The 18,829-nt window shown below is 37.3% G+C and overlaps 1 protein-coding gene across 1 annotated transcript in view; it reads left to right on the forward strand.

Moving 5' to 3' along the window:
• LOC128657351 (guanylate cyclase soluble subunit beta-2-like) overlaps positions 1-18,829 on the forward strand; it is a 197,775-nt gene that overhangs the window by 22,125 nt on the left and 156,821 nt on the right. Inside the window, exon 3 of the mRNA XM_053711665.1 lies at positions 5,784-5,857. Coding sequence (XP_053567640.1) covers positions 5,784-5,857 — 74 coding nt within the window. The remainder of the gene's footprint in view (positions 1-5,783; positions 5,858-18,829) is intronic.

Raw genomic sequence — 18,829 nt, forward strand, 5'->3', positions numbered from 1 at the left:
CGCAAATGGCGTAGGGGGATCTGTGGTATGGAAAAGTCACGGCTGGAAAGTGAGCGTTAGACCCTTTCCTGACTGACTCTAAATACCAGCGGTAGCCCAAAACCAGTGTTAGGAGCCTCTAACGCTGGTTTTGACGGCTAACGCCAAACTCTAAATCTAGCCGTTAGTATTTTATAAGGTTCATCCACAAGCAGAGCGTTATATTACAATATTAGAGTAATTGCAATGCTAAAATCATTGACATTATGCAAATATTACTACGATATAATTGGTAAGACCTCCAGTTGAAATAACTGTTAGGATTTACAAAAGTATTGATATTGTAAAGTGTCCTTGCAATAAATTAGGATTTTCCACTTATAATGATTGTGAACCTACAAGTATAAGTAATTATTTATTATGTAGGTGTGTATCAAAGTTGAACTTTGCAGTAATCTGCTTGATAAAGAATTAGCTCTCTGAGTGGGTCATGGTTTTAAATTCATCCACTTGTAAAAACGTCATTTAGTAACTGATGGTATCAGTACTAAAAGTTTTTTAACGTTATGTAGATATTACGGTACTAAACAAAAACCCATTTGATTGCTAAATGTTTAAAACAACTTAATAGTATACACATTTATGTTTTTATATTTAATCTACTGAATAACTAAGTAAATAATCTTATACCAATGGTTATATAGTTGGTATAGTTGTACTTACAAACAAATAGAATAATGGCCTAATGAAATTGACCATATAAACAAACGGTGCACGATATACAAAAAGTGTACAATATTAGATCCTCTTAAGCTGCAGTGTAATTGCTGCAATAAGCGTTAGATTTCTACCCAACCCTGTATTATAGTAAGGGGCTACACAGTTCACCCATTCTTATGTAGGAAACAAATATATTTAGGGTAAATTATTTAGGATAGAAAAGCCACTTTATTTTAAAAATTGAGGATCCCTTGTCCTCCCTTGTTCTCCAACAACAACTCCCTGACATGTTTCGCACATAAATTGTGCTTTATCATGTGTTGAGTGTAAATTACAATATATGGGTATGATGACCCATGAAGTAAGGTCCCGTGAATATCTATCTAATATAAACTTTGGCAGCCTCACTACACCATTGATACAACATTTTAAAATGAGACATCAGAAAAAATCTCTTAGGTTGAGTTGGACTACAATTGAACAGGTATCAATGGGTGAGGGAGGGGGTGATAGGGAGTTGATTTTAGCTAAGATCTTTTAGATCTTTGGTTGAAAACTAGAATTCTGCAAGGATTATAAACTCAGAATATGATTTGATACATGTTTGCAACTGAATTAACAGCTGTGATTTTTGCATGGAATCCATGGGGCATATTAATCTATAATTTACTGTATGCATATTCAATAAAGAATCAAATAAATAAAATAACTCCTAAAATTGTATAGTAAAATAAGTGTAATGATGTAGCATAGGTTAATACTACTAAGTTACTAACATGTTTAATAGTTTTGACAGGGAGAAAGCATAGTGATAATTAATTAACCAAAAACTGAAGAAATAAATTAATAAATATTTTTTTTATCCCATGAGGAATCATCAGTATGCAACTAAGTATGCACAATATTTTATGGTTTTCTCCAAGTCAAACAAGATCATAATTTTGGCAAAGTATCAAGGAAAATGCCACTAGGAAGCCTTAATAAGCAAAATGTAATATAGTACCCAAAATGTATCATTGAATATAAATTAGATCAATCCTTGGAGTGGCTAGATGAAGGCAATCAGTCTACCTTAACTTATAGTAATTTAAGGAGATAGTTGATGGTGCAACGTTGTTTTTAACCAATCAAGTACATATCAGTGTTTTAAATAGAGATTGGGTGTTACCTAGGATAATCAGCTAAGCCTACAGCAATAAGCTGAAATGTGTCAGCTGGTTTTTTTGACATATTATGCTAACTTTGTATTGCATTGTCCATTTGCTTTTATGATAGAGATTTTAATTAAGATTGAAGTTGAATACTACATATCGGTTTTACTGAATTTTGTTCTGTTGATGCATCAAAACAACCTAAATTGAGCTGTGTAGTCAAGAGATCGGGCATCTAGGGAGCTGAGAGGTTTTAGCATGCTTGATTAGTACCTGCAAGTGCGCTCTATTTGTGGGTTTTTGTGAAAGTGATACCAGTAGCTATGGGGTGTCCTTTCTACTTTTTAGTCTTTGCATAGCCCATAGCACTTTTACTGTGAAGGAACTAAAGGACTAATCTCAGAAGACAGGTATACTCCAGAGGAAAGGACAGGGCAGACTGATTGGAGGACATTACCATTCATACCAGTTTGAAGGCCACAACTCTGGTACAAGATCACAGATGTCACTAGGAAGGAAGTGCTTCCATAACGGGACAGTATAGTCACAATTACATTTTCATGGTCTAAATAGAGCATGCAATTAAAGAAAAACTTTCAATTTTTTTTGATGGTCAAATTTGCTTCATTCTCTTGGTATCTTTATCGAGAGTAAACCTAGGGCGTTTCAGAAGTGTGGACATTTATTTAACACTCTATGGGAGCAGTGTTTGCAACATGTTTATTGAAAAGTAAAATTACATAGGTTTTAGATGATATTAAGAAAAAAAATTGCTAATAGAAGTAAATTAGAACTTTTTTTTAATCAAATCCTCTAAACCATGAAAGTTTAATTTTTACTTTACTGTTCCTTCATGTGCCCATTCATTTCTAAAGTTTAGCTTTTAGGAACTGGAGGTGATCCAGCCTTCAGAGTCATCTAGAGCAGATAAGAAAAGCAACTGAAAACCAAACTATTATCTGTTGCTAACATGGAATATAAGTGCAAAGAAAAACATGTAGATCTATGGCATCTAAGAATATGGTAATATTTTTCACTTAAGAGAGGGAAATGCACTCTGCTTGTTTTAACAGAAATGTGCTGAATGTCAGAGGTCCTAAAAATAACTTTTGAAGTATTCAGAAAGCAACAGAGAACTTCACTTTGTACAGTCCTTGTGTAGACATTAGCTGGGAGATGAAATATATTTAAAGGGATACTGAACCCAATTTTTTTTTCTTTAATTGTTCATATAGAGCATGCAATTTTAAGCAACTTTCTCATCTTATCATTTTTTCTTCATTCTCTTGGTATCTTTATTTGAAAATGCAGGAATGTAAATGTATTAGCCGGCCCATCTTTGGTTCAGCACCTTGGTAGCACTTGCTGATTGGTGGCTTAATGCAGCCACCAATTAGCAAGCACTACAAAGGGTTCTGAACCAAAAATAGGTCAGCTAATGAGCTTACATTCCTGCTTTTTCAAATAAAGATTCCAAGAGAATAAAGAAAAATTGATAATAGGAGCAAATTAGAAAGTTGCTTAAAAAATACATACTCTGAATCATGAAAAAAATATGGGCTCAGAATCCCTTTAATAACAACAGAAATTAACACTGATTTATTAGCAATGAATTGCTATTTTACAGAAACTGTGAAAATGATAAGACTCTACCGGTATTATTCCAGGACCTGTGTGTGTCTGGTGTCTGAGTCATTAGGCCCAGAGTTTCTAAGCCAGATGTTGGGGTACCCTGTGCTGCTTCTCCACTAAAACATCTTTTCTGGCTGTTAATTATTGTTGCAATAGTTTAATAAAATCATTACAACCAAGTAAATATGTGATTTTGTCCCCCAAACACTTGCAATGTTAATGGACACTAAGATGTTGTCCATCCTGCGTTCATGCCGTTTGGTTAATGACCATGGTATGGTCTATTCTAATTCTCATTCATCTAACTACTCAGGTCTGCATAATAGCCATTTATCACTATCAAATTAAGAGGTCTGGTAGAAGAAATGGATTAATAATGTCCCATAGTTTCCCTTATAATGTTTATGCATATATAAAAGAAGGTAATTGCAGAGAGATTTGCTGCTTGCACCCTTTTTCCTTTTCCATTTTTTTTACCTAAAGTTTAAACGAAAAAATGAATGTTTCAAAATAACATATTCTTATAATATATATAATGGTCTAAATTATAAATGTAATCAAAATTATTACATTTTTTACTCATATACGTTAGGCAATCGTTTTTATTTTCTAATTTCCTTTTTCTCTATTTGAGAAAACATATGCAGGCTTAAAAAAAAAAAAAAATAAGAGAAAACTACTCTTTTGGCCCTAATTATTAAGCAATATTTTGCAGTGACAGATTTCAGCTTTGGCCGGAAAACCCACTGACTGACTACACCGTAATCTGACTTTTGGCACTATAATTTGCCTGACGCCAGGAAACAGCTTGGTTACTATGGAAAAAAATCATGTGGAATAAGGGAGTCTCAAATAAAATAAATATGTTTACTTGATCAGTTGGAATTTTTATCATCGTTCACCATAAAAGAATCTGCATCATTTAGTCATGTACTAAAATATCAAGAACGCTAACATTAAAATATAGCATATTTCAGTAATTATACTAGCTGCACGCATCGTATCACATTTATTCTGTATTATTACATTGTACGCTATTTCATCATGACAATAAAACAGATTCTGCACTTTGTATGACAATGACATTCAGTGTTCTATGAGAAGAAATTGTTATTGTTGCCAATGATTATAATTATCATTGGTAGGGGACTCACACAAGAAGAATATATTATCCATGTGTCAAAAGATCTCCTGCAGACTGTGACTTGCATAAATGGCTTAGAAGTGAATCAGGAGCAACACCGTGAAGGAGATATGTCATCTCTCTCTAGTACAAACACTGCAGGCTGCTTTGGTTAAACGTGCAGGGTTGTTATGCAAAAATAAATTATTTCAGCACCAGTAGCTCTGGACAGCGACACTGAGAACAACGAAAGGACATTCTATCTCTGTGCTCTTCAGCTGCCTTCATTGGAAATCTGTGCACTAGCGTCTAAACCACAGGGCTTTTCACACAAAAAGACAGTCTCATCATCTGCCTGGACTCTTATGGAGGTTAATTGCTGAATTCCACTGGATATTTATTAGCATGGTTGATATGGGATATTACAGGACCAGGGAAGTTTAGTCTGTGAAACAGATACAGGTTAACAATCAACAGTATATGAGGAACTTCCTTTAAAAAAAATGATAAATAGTTTCACCAACAGATGATCGATTGCACATGTAGCCTGATTATGGAATTAAACACGTTCCATTTCTGTTGTCGCCAAATTGCTTAGAAAACAATGTAACCAGCTCAGTTGGAGCGAAAATTGTTGGGTAAAATGAAATTACCAGGAGCTGAAAATAACCTTTTCATGGTTTGTAGCTATCATGGATTTTAAAAAAACACAGCATCATTTTTTACAATTTTGAATACTTATGAACAAAAGATAATAGAGTGGGAACTAAAAAATGGTAAGTATATAAGCTTTTTATGCAATATTCAAAAAGCATTATACTAAAATGCTGTCAATTTGTATTCTTTGGTTAGCACACTGTGCATGAGGTTCTCTGTGTATCTGTAGAGACAATTTTAAGTATTGCATGGTTGTAATTTACTTATAAAATACCAATGAAAACCAAAATATGTTTTAGCTTCACATAAACGTAATGCATTTTATATTCTGTTTACTTTGATTTGACTTATTAGGAGTGTATTTTCCAGGAAACCAGAGTGAAATCATCAGCTAATACACTGTTGTAATGCAAATAATTAATAGAATATTGCAGTTTAACTTAATTAATATCCTAAATTGTATGTAAATGTATTATTGGTCCATTTGTGTCTGTGTAAACATATTGTATTTCTCGTTTCAGTATGGATTTATTAACACCTGTTTGAAGTCATTGGTGATAGAGAAATATGGTGAAGAAACATGGGAATTACTAAGGTGATCACTGATACGTGCATACTGTTTAGTGTAATTTACAAGACAAGCTATTATAGTACACTGTGATATCTATGCTACCTTAACCAAAACACATATCATTTAACATTATCATTAATACTACTTAATTCCTCTTAAATACACGTCACGTTTCTTTTTGGGTTTGCCAACAATTGTACAAAAATAAATATTTATAGGACTCACACGAGAATGGAATAACATATTCTTATTTTTATATGCACTTAATAGAGCGTTGGTGCTTCAGCATTGGGTAAGATCTAAATACATAATTCAAAATGTTTGACCTGTTATTCGATATTAGCATTAAAGCTGTTCCCTTCATACCTGTGCAACATTCATAGCATACCATTCCAATAGACATTGCAAAAGTTAAATATTGCAAAGCATTTTTATATTTTTTACATTTAGTTTTATCAATAAACATATTATTTGTAGTATTCATTACAAGTTATTCGGCACATGTTTTGAGTTAAATTACATCTCTCTAATGTTGAATGTGGATACATACCTGTACATATATAATTGATTGCTATTGGCAATGGTGTATTATATAGCATTGGTTTGAATATCCCTTTTTGGGTTACCTATAGAGTGATAACACCAATGACAACACACACACATGACATGGCCTTAGTTTATATTTACCTAGGTTGAATGCACAATCATTTATTTAAGATTTTGTTGGTATGATTCCAATATGCAAGTATTTTTATTTATTAGGTTTTGAAGGCTTAAAACTGTATGTATTCATTCTTGGATACTAATTGTACTAAATGCCATCCACAATCTGATGGCATTTAGTACACAATCTGGGACCACTGACATGTCTTGGTTTTATTTTTTATATACTATAAATCTGTTTCATCATATTGATTTGCCTACAGTGTTCTGTGAATATGACTACAAACTAACTTGGCATCAGCAGAGTTATCACAAGTCATCTTTTGTTGAGTAGGGGCACAGCTATAGACATCCTTTATGAGTTAAGGTTACAGGTCAATCTATAATTGAAGTCTAGTGTAATCAGAAGATTATTGGTGGATTTCTGTTTCTCACACGTCCAGTAGTAAAAATTTGGCTCCAAGTTTAAACAAACATGTTTTACCCTAGCATATACTGCATCACAGCATTGTTGTTACTCATACCACATGTGTGAGTAGATCATACAGACAGACTCAAAGGAACTCTTTTTATATCATGCATATGAAACAGCACCATTTAAACACATTAAAAGACATTGCAGTTGAAAAGAAGTTATGTTAAAGCTGTTTATTTTAATTTTGAAGTTAACAGGAAATTCATGTTTGTGTACAATTGGGCTTTAAGGATTGACTGCTCACTGGATGATAACTGGAACAACCACCACTTTATGGTTGGACTGATACATACCACATACGACACCCCCCCCCCCCCCCACAGTACAGGAACATCCTTTCTTTCATGTAATTGGCAAGAGTCCATGAGCTAGTGTCGTATGGGATATACAATCCTACCAGGAGGGGCAAAGTTTCCCAAACCTCAAAATGCCTATAAATACACGCCTCACCACACCCTTAATTCAGTTTTACAAACTTTGCCTCCTATGGAGGTGGTGAAGTAAGTTTGTGCTAAGATTTCTATGTTGATATGCGCTTCTCAGCATTTTGAAGCCCAGTTCCTCTCAGAGTACAGTGAATTTCAGAGGGATGTGAAGGGAGTATCACCTATTGAATGCAATGGTTTTCCTCACGGGATATCCATTTCATAGGTTCTCTGATCGACGATATACTCTCATATACCATTACCTCTACTGATAATCATTTCAGTACTGGTTTGGCTATCTGCTATATGTTGATGGGTGTCTTTTGGTAAGTATGTTTTTATTACTTAAGACACCTCAGCTATGGTTTGGCACTTTATGCATTAATATAAAGTTCTAAATATATGTATTGTACTTATATTTGCCATGAGTCAGGTTTATGTATTTCCTTTTGCAAACTGTCAGTTTCATATTTAGGAAATATTTTTCTTACCTGGGGTTTAGTCTTTTTTTCAAATTGACTATTTTTTTCTTCTTTCAAAATTTGCGGGCAAAATTAGACCTGCGAGTGTGCAAAATGCCAAAGTTTATTGCATCGTTCTTGGCGCAGGAATTTTTTGGCACAAAGGTACGTCCAATGATGCAAATTTGTAATTTCTGGCATCTTAGTTGATGCTGAGTTCCCTGCACAAGGTTGCGTTGTTAGTGATGCGAGTGTTTCATTTCCGGATGTTGTTAGCGCCAAAAAATTTTCAGTTACGTTGTGCATCATACTTGGTGCCAAATAATTTCATTATTTAAAACCCCATTCCTTTATGCCTCTTGCCTTTTTCTATGTCAGAGGGCTATGCTGTTTGCATTTTTTTCCTATTCCTGAAACTGCCATATAAGGAAATTGATAATTTTGCTTTATATGTTGTTTTTTCTCTTACATTTTGCAAGATGTCTCAATCTGATCCTGTCTCAGAAGTATCTGTTGGAACCCTGCTGCCTGATATCAGTTCTACCAAAGCTAAGTGCATTTGTTGTAAACCTTTGGAGATTATATCTCCGGCTGTGGTTTGTAATAGTTGTCATGATAAACTTTTACATGCAGATAATGTGTCCATCAGTAATAGTACATTGCCTGTTGCTGTTCCTTCAACATCTAATGTACAATATATACCTGTGAATTTAAAAGAATTTGTTGCTGATTCTATTCAGAAGGCTTTGTCTGCCATCTCGCCTTCTAATAAACATAAAAGGTCTTTTAAAACTTCTCATAAGATTGATGAAATTTCAAATGACCGACAACCTACTGAATTATCCTCTTCTGATGAGAATCTATCTGATTCAGAAGATCCTTCCTCAGATATTGACACTGACAAATCTACTTATTTATTTAAAATGGAGCATATTCATTCTTTGTTAAAAGAAGTGTTGATTACATTGGATATTGAGGAGTCTAGTCCTCTTGATATTAAAACTAGTAAACGTCTAAATTTATAAACCTCTTGTGGTTATTCCAGAGGTTTTTCCAGTTCCTGATGCTATTTCTGATATGATTTCTAAGGAATGGAATAGGTCTGGTACTTCTTTTATTCCTTCTTCAAGGTTTAAAAAATTGCATCCTTTGCCAGCAATTTCAATGGAGTTTTGGGAAATAATCCCCAAAGTTGATGGGGCTATCTCAGCTCTTGCTAAACGTATTACTATTCCTATGGAAGATAGTACTTCTTTTAAAGATCCTTTAGATAGGAAACTTGAATCTTATCTAAGTAAAGCCTATTTATATTCAGGTCATCTTCTCAGGCCTGCAATTTCTTTGGCTGATGTTGCAGCTGCATCAACTTTTTGGTTGGAACATTTAGCGCAACAAGAATTGGATTCTGATTTGTCTACCATTGTTCGTTTGCTGCAACATGCTAATTATTTTATGTGTGATGCCATTTTTGATATCATCAAAATTGATGTTAAATCTATGTCTTTAGCTATTTTAGCTAGAAGAGCTTTGTGGCTTAAATCTTGGAATGCTGACATAACTTCTAAGTCCAGATTGCTATCACTTGCTTTCCAAGGTAATAAGTTATTTGGTTCTCAGTTGGATTCGATTATTTCAACTGTTACTGGGGGAAGGGAGTTTTTTGCCGCAGGATAAAAGACCTAAGGGTAAATCTAAAGCTTCTAACCATTTTCGTTCCTTTCAACAAAATAAGGAACAAAAACCTAATCCTTCCCCCAAGGAAGCTGTTTCCAATTGGAAACCTTCTTCAAATTGGAATAAATCCAAGCCATTTAAGAAACCAAAGCCAGCCCCTAAGTCCGCATGAAGGTGTGGCCCTCATTCCAGCTCAGCTGGTAGGGGGCAGATTAAGATTTTTCAAGGATGTTTGGATAAATTCTGTCCAAAATCAATGGATTCTGAGTATTGTCTCTCAGGGGTTCCGAATAGGATTCAGAGTAAGACCTCCTCTGAGAAGATTTTTTCTCTCACGCATCCCAGCAAATCCAGTAAAGGCTCAGGCTTTCCTTCAGGGGTAATCATGCCAGTTCCGTTTCAGGAACAGGGTCTAGGGTTTCATTCAAATCTATTCATTGTCCCAAAGAAAGAAAATTCATTCAGACCAGTTCTGGATCTGAAAATTTTGAATCGTTATGGAAGAGTGCCAACTTTCAAAATGGTGACTATAAGGACTATTCTGCCTTTTGTTCAGCAAGGACATTATATGTCCACAATAGACTTGCAGGATGCATACCTTCATATTCCGATTCATCCAGATCATTATCAGTTTCTGAGATTCTCTTTTCTAGACAAGCATTACCAATTTGTTGTTCTTCCTTTTGGCCTGGCGACAGCTCCAAGAATCTTTTCAAAGGTTCTCGGTGCCCTACTCTCTGTAACCAGAGAATGGGGTATTGCGGTGTTTCCTTATTTGGACGATATCTTTGTACTAGCTCAGTCTTTACGTTCTGCAGAATCTCACACAAATCAACTAGTGTTGTTTCTTCGAAAACATGGTTGGAGGATCAATTTACCAAAGAGTTCCTTGATTCCTCAGACAAGGGTCACCTTTTTAGGCTTCCAGATAGATTCAGTGTCCATGACTCTGTCTCTAACAGACAAGAGACGTTTAAAATTGGTTGTAGCCTGTCGGAACCTTCAGTCTCAGTCATTCCCTTCAGTGGCTATGTGCATAGAAGCTTTAGGTCTAATGACTGCAGCATTGGACGCAATCCCCTTTGCTCGTTTTCACATGAGACCTCTTCAGCTTTGTATGTTGAACCAATGGTGCAGGGATTATACAAGCATATCGCAATTAATATCCTTAAATCCCAATGTTTGACTATCTCTGACTTGGTGGTTAGATCACCATCGTATAGTTCAAGGGGCTTCTTTTGTTCGGCCAACCTGGACTGTGATCACAACAGATGCTAGTCTTTCAGGTTGGGGAGCTGTTTGGGGATCTCTGACAGCACAAGCGGTTTGGAAATCTCAAGAAGCGAGATTACCAATCAATATTTTAGAACTCCGTGCAATTTTCAGGGCTCTTCAGATTTGGCCTCTGTTGAAGAGAGAACCGCTCATTTGTTTTCAGACAGACAATATCACAACTGTGGCATATGTCAATCATCAGGGTGGAACTCGCAGTCCCCAAGCTATGAAAGAAGTATCTCAGATACTTGCTTGGGCGAAATGCAGCTCCTGTCTAATTTCTGCGGTTCATATCCCAGGTATAGACAATTGGGAGGCGGATTATCTCAGCCGTCAGATTTTACATCCGGGGGAGTGGTTCCTCCATCCCGATGTGTTTTCTCAAATTGTTCAGATGTGGGGTCTTCCAGAAAGAGATCTGATGGCTTCTCATCTAAACAAGAAACTTCCCAGGTACCTGTCCAGGGATCCTCAGGCAGAAGCAGTGGATGCGTTGACACTTCCTTGGAGTTATCAACCTGCATATATTTTCCCGCCTCTAGTTCTTCTTCCAAGAGTGAGCTCCAAAATCATCATGGAGCAATCGTTTGTGTTGCTGGTGGCTCCAGCATGGCCTCACAGGTTTTGGTATGCGGATCTTGTTCGGATGTCCAGTTGCCAACCTTGGCCACCTCCATTAAGGCCGGACCTTCTGTCTCAACGTCCGTTTTTTCATCAGGATCTCAAATCATTAAATTTTAAGGTATGAAAATTGAACGCCTAGTGCTTAGTCATAAAGGTTTCTCTGACTCAGTGATTAATACTATGTTACAAGCTTGTAAATATGTTTCTAGAAAGATTTATTATCGAGTTTGGAAGATTTATATTTCATGGTGTTCTTCTCATAAATTCTCTTGGCATTCTTTCAAAATTCCTAGAATTCTACAGTTCCTTCAGGATGGTTTAGATAAGGGTTTGTCTGCAAGTTCCTTGAAGGGACAAATCTCTGCTCTTTCTGTTTTATTTCACAGAAAGATTGCTAAACTTCCTGATATTCACTGTTTTGTACAGGCTTTGGTTCATATCAAGCCTGTCATTAAATCAATCTCTCCTCCTTGGAGTCTTAATTTGGTTTTGAATGCTTTACATGCTCCTCCTTTTGAGCCTATGAATTCTTTGGACATTAAACTACTTTCTTGGAAAGTGTTGTTCCTTTTGACCATCTCTTCTGCTAGAAGAGTTTCTGAATTATCTGCTCTTTCTTGTGAATCTCCTTTTCTGATTTTTCATCAGGATAAGGCAGTTTTGTGGACTTCATTTAAATTTTTACCTAAGGTTGTGAATTCTAACACCATTAATAGAGAAATTGTTGTCTCTTCCTAGTGTCCTAATCCTAAGAATTCTTTGGAGAGATCCTTACATTCTTTGGATGTGGTGAGAGCTTTGAAATATTATATTGAAGCCACTAAAGATTTCAGGAAGACTTCTATTTGTTATATTGTCTGGTTCTAGGAAAGGTAAGAAGGCTTCTGCTGTTTCCTTGGCTTCGTGGTTAAAGCTTTTGATTTATCAAGATTATTTGGAGTCGGGTCAAGCCCCGCCTCAGAGAATTACAGCTCATTCTACTAGATCAGTCTCCACTTCATGGGCTTTTAAGAATGAAGCTTCAGTTGATCAGATTTGCAAAGCAGCAACTTGGTCTTCTTTGCATACATTTACTAAATTTTACCGTTTTGATGTATTTGCTTTTTCAGAAGTAGTTTTTGGTAGAAAAGTTCTTCAGGCAGCTGTTTCAGTTTGATAATTCTGCTTATGTTTTAAGTTTTTCTTTTCATTTATGAGAATAAACTTTTATTTTGGGTTGTGGATTAATTTTTTTCAGCGAAAAATTGCTGTTTTTATTTTATCCCTCCCTCTCTAGTGACTCTTGCGTGGAGTTCCACATCTTGGTTATTGCTATCCCATACGTCTCTAGCTCATGGACTCTTGCCAATTACACAAAAGAAAACATAATTTATGTAAGAACTTACCTGATAAATTAATTTCTTTCATATTGGCAAGAGTCCATGAGGCCCACCCTTTTTATGGTGGTTATGTTTTTTTTGTATAAAGCACAATTATTTCCAAATTCTTTTGTTGATGCTTTTTACTCCTTTCTTTATCACCCCACTACTTGGCTATTCATTAAACTGAATTGTGGGTGTGGTGAGGGGTGTATTTATAGGCATTTTGAGGTTTGGGAAACTTTGTCCCTCCTGGTAGGATTGTATATCCCATACATCACTAGCTCATTGACTCTTGCCTATATGAAATAAATGAATTTATCAGGTAAGTTCTTACATAAATTATGTTTTTTTATAAAAAAATAAATAAAAGCTACAGTATATATATCACAATGCCCTCTTTTAGAACAGGTTTGTTATTGTATTATCCTTTGTTCCTATTTCTGTACTACAAAATTGGGAAGAGGCTCTTTAAAGTAATGCATCATTTACCAGATTAACTAGTAACACTGTTATTCCTAAGAGGATGGTTTTGTCCTCAGTGATACTTTGGATAAAGCTGAATCTGACTTTAATCTCTGATGGCCTGATATTCAAACCCTCTCCGCTCAGGTGAGATGATCTAAAAGGATCCTCCAATACTGCGAGATCCCTAGATAAATTAAAAAAAAAAAGAAAAAAAAAAGATTTTGCTATACTTGTCCAAGGGGAATTGAATTTCTATATGTGAAGGAGAGACAAGCCAAGTGCAATATAACATTTCAGGACATGAGAGTTCTGCTGCATTTACACTCTGTGTTTTATATCATTTTAGAATTCAGATTAACTTTTATTACATTTAAACTTTTCACCTTCTATTTTATATGTTATATTGTATATAGCAGTGCATTTAGGATTGGGATTTTACAAATTCTGATTATGCTTTCACAGTTTCTGTGTAACTTTAACACATTATTATTGCACTTTGCACTTTGTTTTACAAATTGCATTGCACTTTGCATTTCTATTTAAATTGAAACTGAAAAACTGCCAGCTTCCCAAAGAGCTTTGTTACTTTCTATGGGCCAGATAATCAAACATTCTCTAGTTTGGAGAGAGACTATAGAGCAGACTTCACAGGCTGAAGTCACAAAATTTTCTAAGAAAAGGGTAAGAACCTGGAAGTCCAAGGGAGATGAGAGATACCTTCCATAAAAAGTAATTAAGCTCTCTGGGATACACAATTTCACTTGGGAGAGGGAAGGTAAATGGAGAACTCCTGGGGCTTATATAAAGGCTCAGTATGCATTAATTACAAATTAAAATGAAATGTTATCACTTCAATGTATCTTGTTTTTGTCTATATTTTAGTATATATATTAAGTTTCTGTTAGTTGAATAGTTGAATAAGTGTATTGTAAATTTTTAGCAAACTTCACCTGCATACATCTGTCTGAATAAATCAGTGGAACCAGCTTGTGTAAACTTCTTACAAAATTTCACAAGGCTGGTGAGAGAGCTTTAAAAATACACTGGGAACTCCCCTGTTCAGCCAAGGAAACTGCCGTGTCCCTCCCACTTTCAGAAACTGTCAGTTTTTGTTTGCAATGCAGCAAATACAAGGTGCAATGCAATTTGTAAAATCTACACAGAAATATAAAAAGTATGATCCTAATTTGTTAAAGTAACATAGAAACTTTCAAATCATAATCAGATTTTGTAAAATCACTGCTAGAGCTAAATCTAAATGCAGTAATACTGAAAGGACCCATTCTGAAGTGTAAAGTAATAAAAAATACAATACACAAAGTGTAAGTGTAACAAAACTTTGATATCACAAAGTGCTATATTGCTCTGGGCTGCTTGTCTCTCACATACATAAATGAGAGAGATCTCACAGTGATGAAGAGTTCTGCCCTTCTTCTTTTGAATATTCAGTGACTTGAGCCCATGGGGCCCATTTATCAAGCTCCTAACGGAGCTTGTGGGCCCGTGTTTCTGGCGAGCCTTCAGACTCGCCAGAAACAGCAGTTATGAAGCAGCGGTCTAAAGACTGCTGCTCCATAACCCTATCCGCCTGCTCTGATGAGGCGGACAGGAATCGCCGGAAATCAACCCGATCAAGTACGATCGGGTTGATTGACACCCCCCTGCTGGCGGCCCATTGGCCGCAAGTCTGCAGGGGGTGGTGTTGCACCAGCAGCTCTTGTGAGCTGCTGGTGCAATGCTGAATACGTAGAGCGTATTGCTCTCCGCATTCAGTGAGGTCTTGTGGACCTGATCCACACTGTCGGATCAGGTCCGCAAGACCTTTGATAAATAGGCCCCAATGTGAAGTCTGAACTGCAATTTCTCTCCAAGCTGGAGAATCCTTTGAATATCAGTGTCTTAGTCTGTAAGGTCTGTTAAAGACCATTTGTGGCCTTTATGTGTGTTGCTTTTATTGATTAAGCAGTGACTAAGCTAAGGACTTATCTTTGGGATTTGTTATTTTGTTACTTGCTTCCTCAAAGAGATTATTGTTTTTTTATGAACTCTACCATTTTAGAGATTAAAGTTAGTAAGAAATCCCCTCTAATCGGGAAAGTAAGTTTTTATAAAACTTATTTTCAGAGTGTAGACAGTCCCAAGCAAAAGAGACAGTCAACACCAGAATTTTTGTTGTTTAAAAAGAAGGAGAATCCCTTTATTACCATTCCCCAGTTTTGCATAACCCTCCTGTAACCGGAGGGTGACATAGGTCATGTCAGATAGCAGACTCAGACAGGAAAGCGCATAATAAAGACTTAATGCTGCGTTATTAGGACAGGACAGCTTTTCATTGTGCTGCAAGTCGAGTTCCGGATCTTCTACTGGGAATACTATCCGTGTCAGCAGGGCAGGTAGGCACCTCAGCAAAGCTAAGCTGAGGTGTAGAGGTTGTCAGTAGTACTTGTGTAACACTATTTAGTTCCTTACTGCAAAAAATAAAAAAGTTACGTTTTAAAATTTAACGAAAAACAGTAACTTTTTTTGTGTTTTAATTTTTATCTAAAATTTAAGTTTTGTTTTTTTGGTAATTTGTTCCATTGTGAGTCAGAATGGACCAAGTTTTGATGCTAATGTGGAACCACCAATCCCTTTCTATTCCTCATGTATTGAGAGAACTTTAAATTACAGGGATAGACTTTTTTCTGAGCCAACATTGTCTAAGGCAGATGCTGTTCAGGAGTCTAATGATAATGTTCAATATATGCCACAGCTTTCTCCTCAAGTGTCCCAAATGTTATCACTCACACATGCAGTGCCCTGCACTTCCTCTCAAACTCCACCTGGAGTTACATTGCAAGACATCGCTAGTCTCATGTCCTCTGCGGTATCTGATGCGTTGTCTGCTTTTCCCATGCTGCAGGGAAAATGCAAGAGGAAAAGTAAACAATCAGTAAGTGAAGTTACTGACACAGTTGTTGCTATTTCAAATGCCCCCTGTCAGAAGCCTGAGGAGGAGGATACTTAGGTAGCATCTGAGGGTGAAATCTCAGACTCAGACAGTGTAATTCCTCCTGCTGATACTGAAGTTGTATCCTTCAGGTTTAAGCTAGAACACCTCCGTCTGTTACTCAAGGAGGTTTTAGCTACACTGGATGACAGCGACACCACAGTAGTTGTCAATCCTAAAAAATCCAGTAAGCTAAACAAATATTTTGATGTACCTTCCATGGTGAAAGTTTTTCCTGTACCGGATCGAGCTCCAGAGATTATTGCTAAGGAATGGGAGAGACCGGGTATCCCTTTTTCTCCATCACCTATATTTAAAAAGATGTGTCCTATAGCAGATTCTATCAAGGAGTCTTGGCAGACGGTACCCAAGGTGAAAGGGGCAATTTCCACGCTAGCCAAGAGAACTACTATTCCCATAGAGGATAGTTGTTCCTTTAGGGATCCTATGGATAAGAAGTTAGAGGGGTTACACAAAAAAATGAATGTACAGCAGGGTTTACAATGGCAGCCTGTGGTTTGTATTGCTACTGTCACTAGCGCGGCAGCATACTGGTTTGATGCATTGTCTGATTCTATTCGGACAGGCACTCCCCTCGATGAAATCCAGGATAGGATAAAGGCCCTTAAATTGGACAACTCCTTTATCAGGGATGCTTCACTTCAGGTTATTAAGCTGGGAGCTAATATTTCTGGTTTTGCCGCTCTGGCTGCAGAGATTTATGGTTAAAATCTTGGTCTGCGGATGTGTCATCTAAGTCTAAACTTTTAGCGATTCCTTACAAGGGAAAGACCTTATTTGGACCGGGTTTGACGGAAATAATTTCTGACATTACGGGAGGAAAGGGCAATTTCCTTTGTCAGGATAAGAGAAATAAACAAAAGGGATGTCAGAGTAATTTTCGTTCCTTTCAAAATTTTAACGGAAATCCTTCCACTCCCTCTTCCAAGCAGGAGCAGTCCATGCCTTCCTGGAGAACCAATCAGTCTTGGAACAAGGGAAAACAATACAAAAAGCCTGCTATTGAATCAAAAACAGCATGAAGGGCCTGCCCCCGATCCAGGACCGGATCTTGTGGGTGGGCAGACTTTCCTTCTTCGTCACTCAGGCTTGGGTTCAAGATGTTCAGGATCCCTGGGCGGTGGACATCATGTCCCAGGGATACAAACTAGAGTTCAAGACATTTCCTCCTAGGGGCAGGTTTCTGCTTTCAAAATTATCTGTAGACCAGACAAAAAGAGAGGAGTTCCTACACTGTGTTCTGGTCCTTTCCGGCCTCGGACCTGGGAGTGATTGTTCCTGTTCTGATACAGGAACGGCGTCTGGGATTCTATTCCAATCTGTTCATGGTTTCCAAAAAGGAGGGAAGCTTCAGACCAATTTTAGATCTCAAGAGTCTAAACAAATTCCTCAGAGTGCCGTCCTTCAAGATGGAAACTATTCGTTCCATTCTTCCTTTGGTCCAAGAGGGTCAATTTATGACAACGGTGGATTTAAGGGAAGCGTACCTGCATATCCCCATCCACAGGGACCATCACAAGTTTCTAAGGTTTGCATTTCAAGACAAATACTTCCAGTTCATGGCTCTTCCATTCAGCCTTCCCACAGCTCCCAGAATTTTCTCAAAGGTTCTGGGATCTCTGTTGGCGGTGCTCTGTGTGGGGAATTGCAGTGGCACCTTATCTGGACAACATTCTGGTTCAGACACCATCAACAAGCAAGATCCCACATGGAAATGTTGTTATCTTTCCTGCGATCTCACGGATGGAAGGTAAATTTGGAAAAGAGTTCCTTAGTTCCAAATACAAGGGTATTTTCTTGGGAACCATAATAGATTACTTATCAATGAAGATTTTTCTGACAGAAGTCAGGAAATCAAAGATTTTTGATTGTTGCCTAGCGCTTCAGTCCTCTCCTTGGCCATCAGTGGCTCAGTGCATGGAGGTAATCGGTCTAATGGTAGTGGCAATGGAAATCATCCTGTTTGCTTGTTTCCACCTCAGACCTCTGCAGTTAAGCATGCTCAGTCAGTGGAACGGAGATTATGCGGATCTAACTTTTTTGGTGGTTGTCTCAGGATCATCTCTCCCAAGGAACCTGCTTTCGCAGACCCTCTTGGGTGATTGTGACAACAGACGCCAGCCTTCTGGGATGGGGAGCAATCTGGGGCTCTCTAAAGGCTCAGGGAACATGGACTCGGTCGGAGTCTGTTCTACCGATAAACATTCTGGAGCTGAGAGCAATCTTCAATGCTCTCCTGGCCTCAGTTAAACTCGGCCCGATTCATCAGGTTACAGTCGGACAACATAACTTTAGTGGCTTACATCAACTATCAGGGAGGAACGCAGAGTTCCTTGGCCATGACAGAGGTAGCCAAGATAATTCAGTGGGCGGAGACCCACAATTTCTGCCTGTCAGTGATTCACATCCCAGGAGTGGACAACTGGGAGGAGGACTTCCTGAGCAGGCAGACCTTTCACCCGGGGGGAGTGGGAACTCCATCCGGAAGTATTTTCCAGTCTGATTCTCAAATGGGGTCAGCCGGAATTGGATCTCATGGCATCTCGGCAGAATGCCAAACTGC

This window comes from Bombina bombina, chromosome 4, assembly GCF_027579735.1.
Source record: "Bombina bombina isolate aBomBom1 chromosome 4, aBomBom1.pri, whole genome shotgun sequence".
Classification (NCBI taxonomy): Eukaryota; Metazoa; Chordata; class Amphibia; order Anura; family Bombinatoridae; genus Bombina; species Bombina bombina.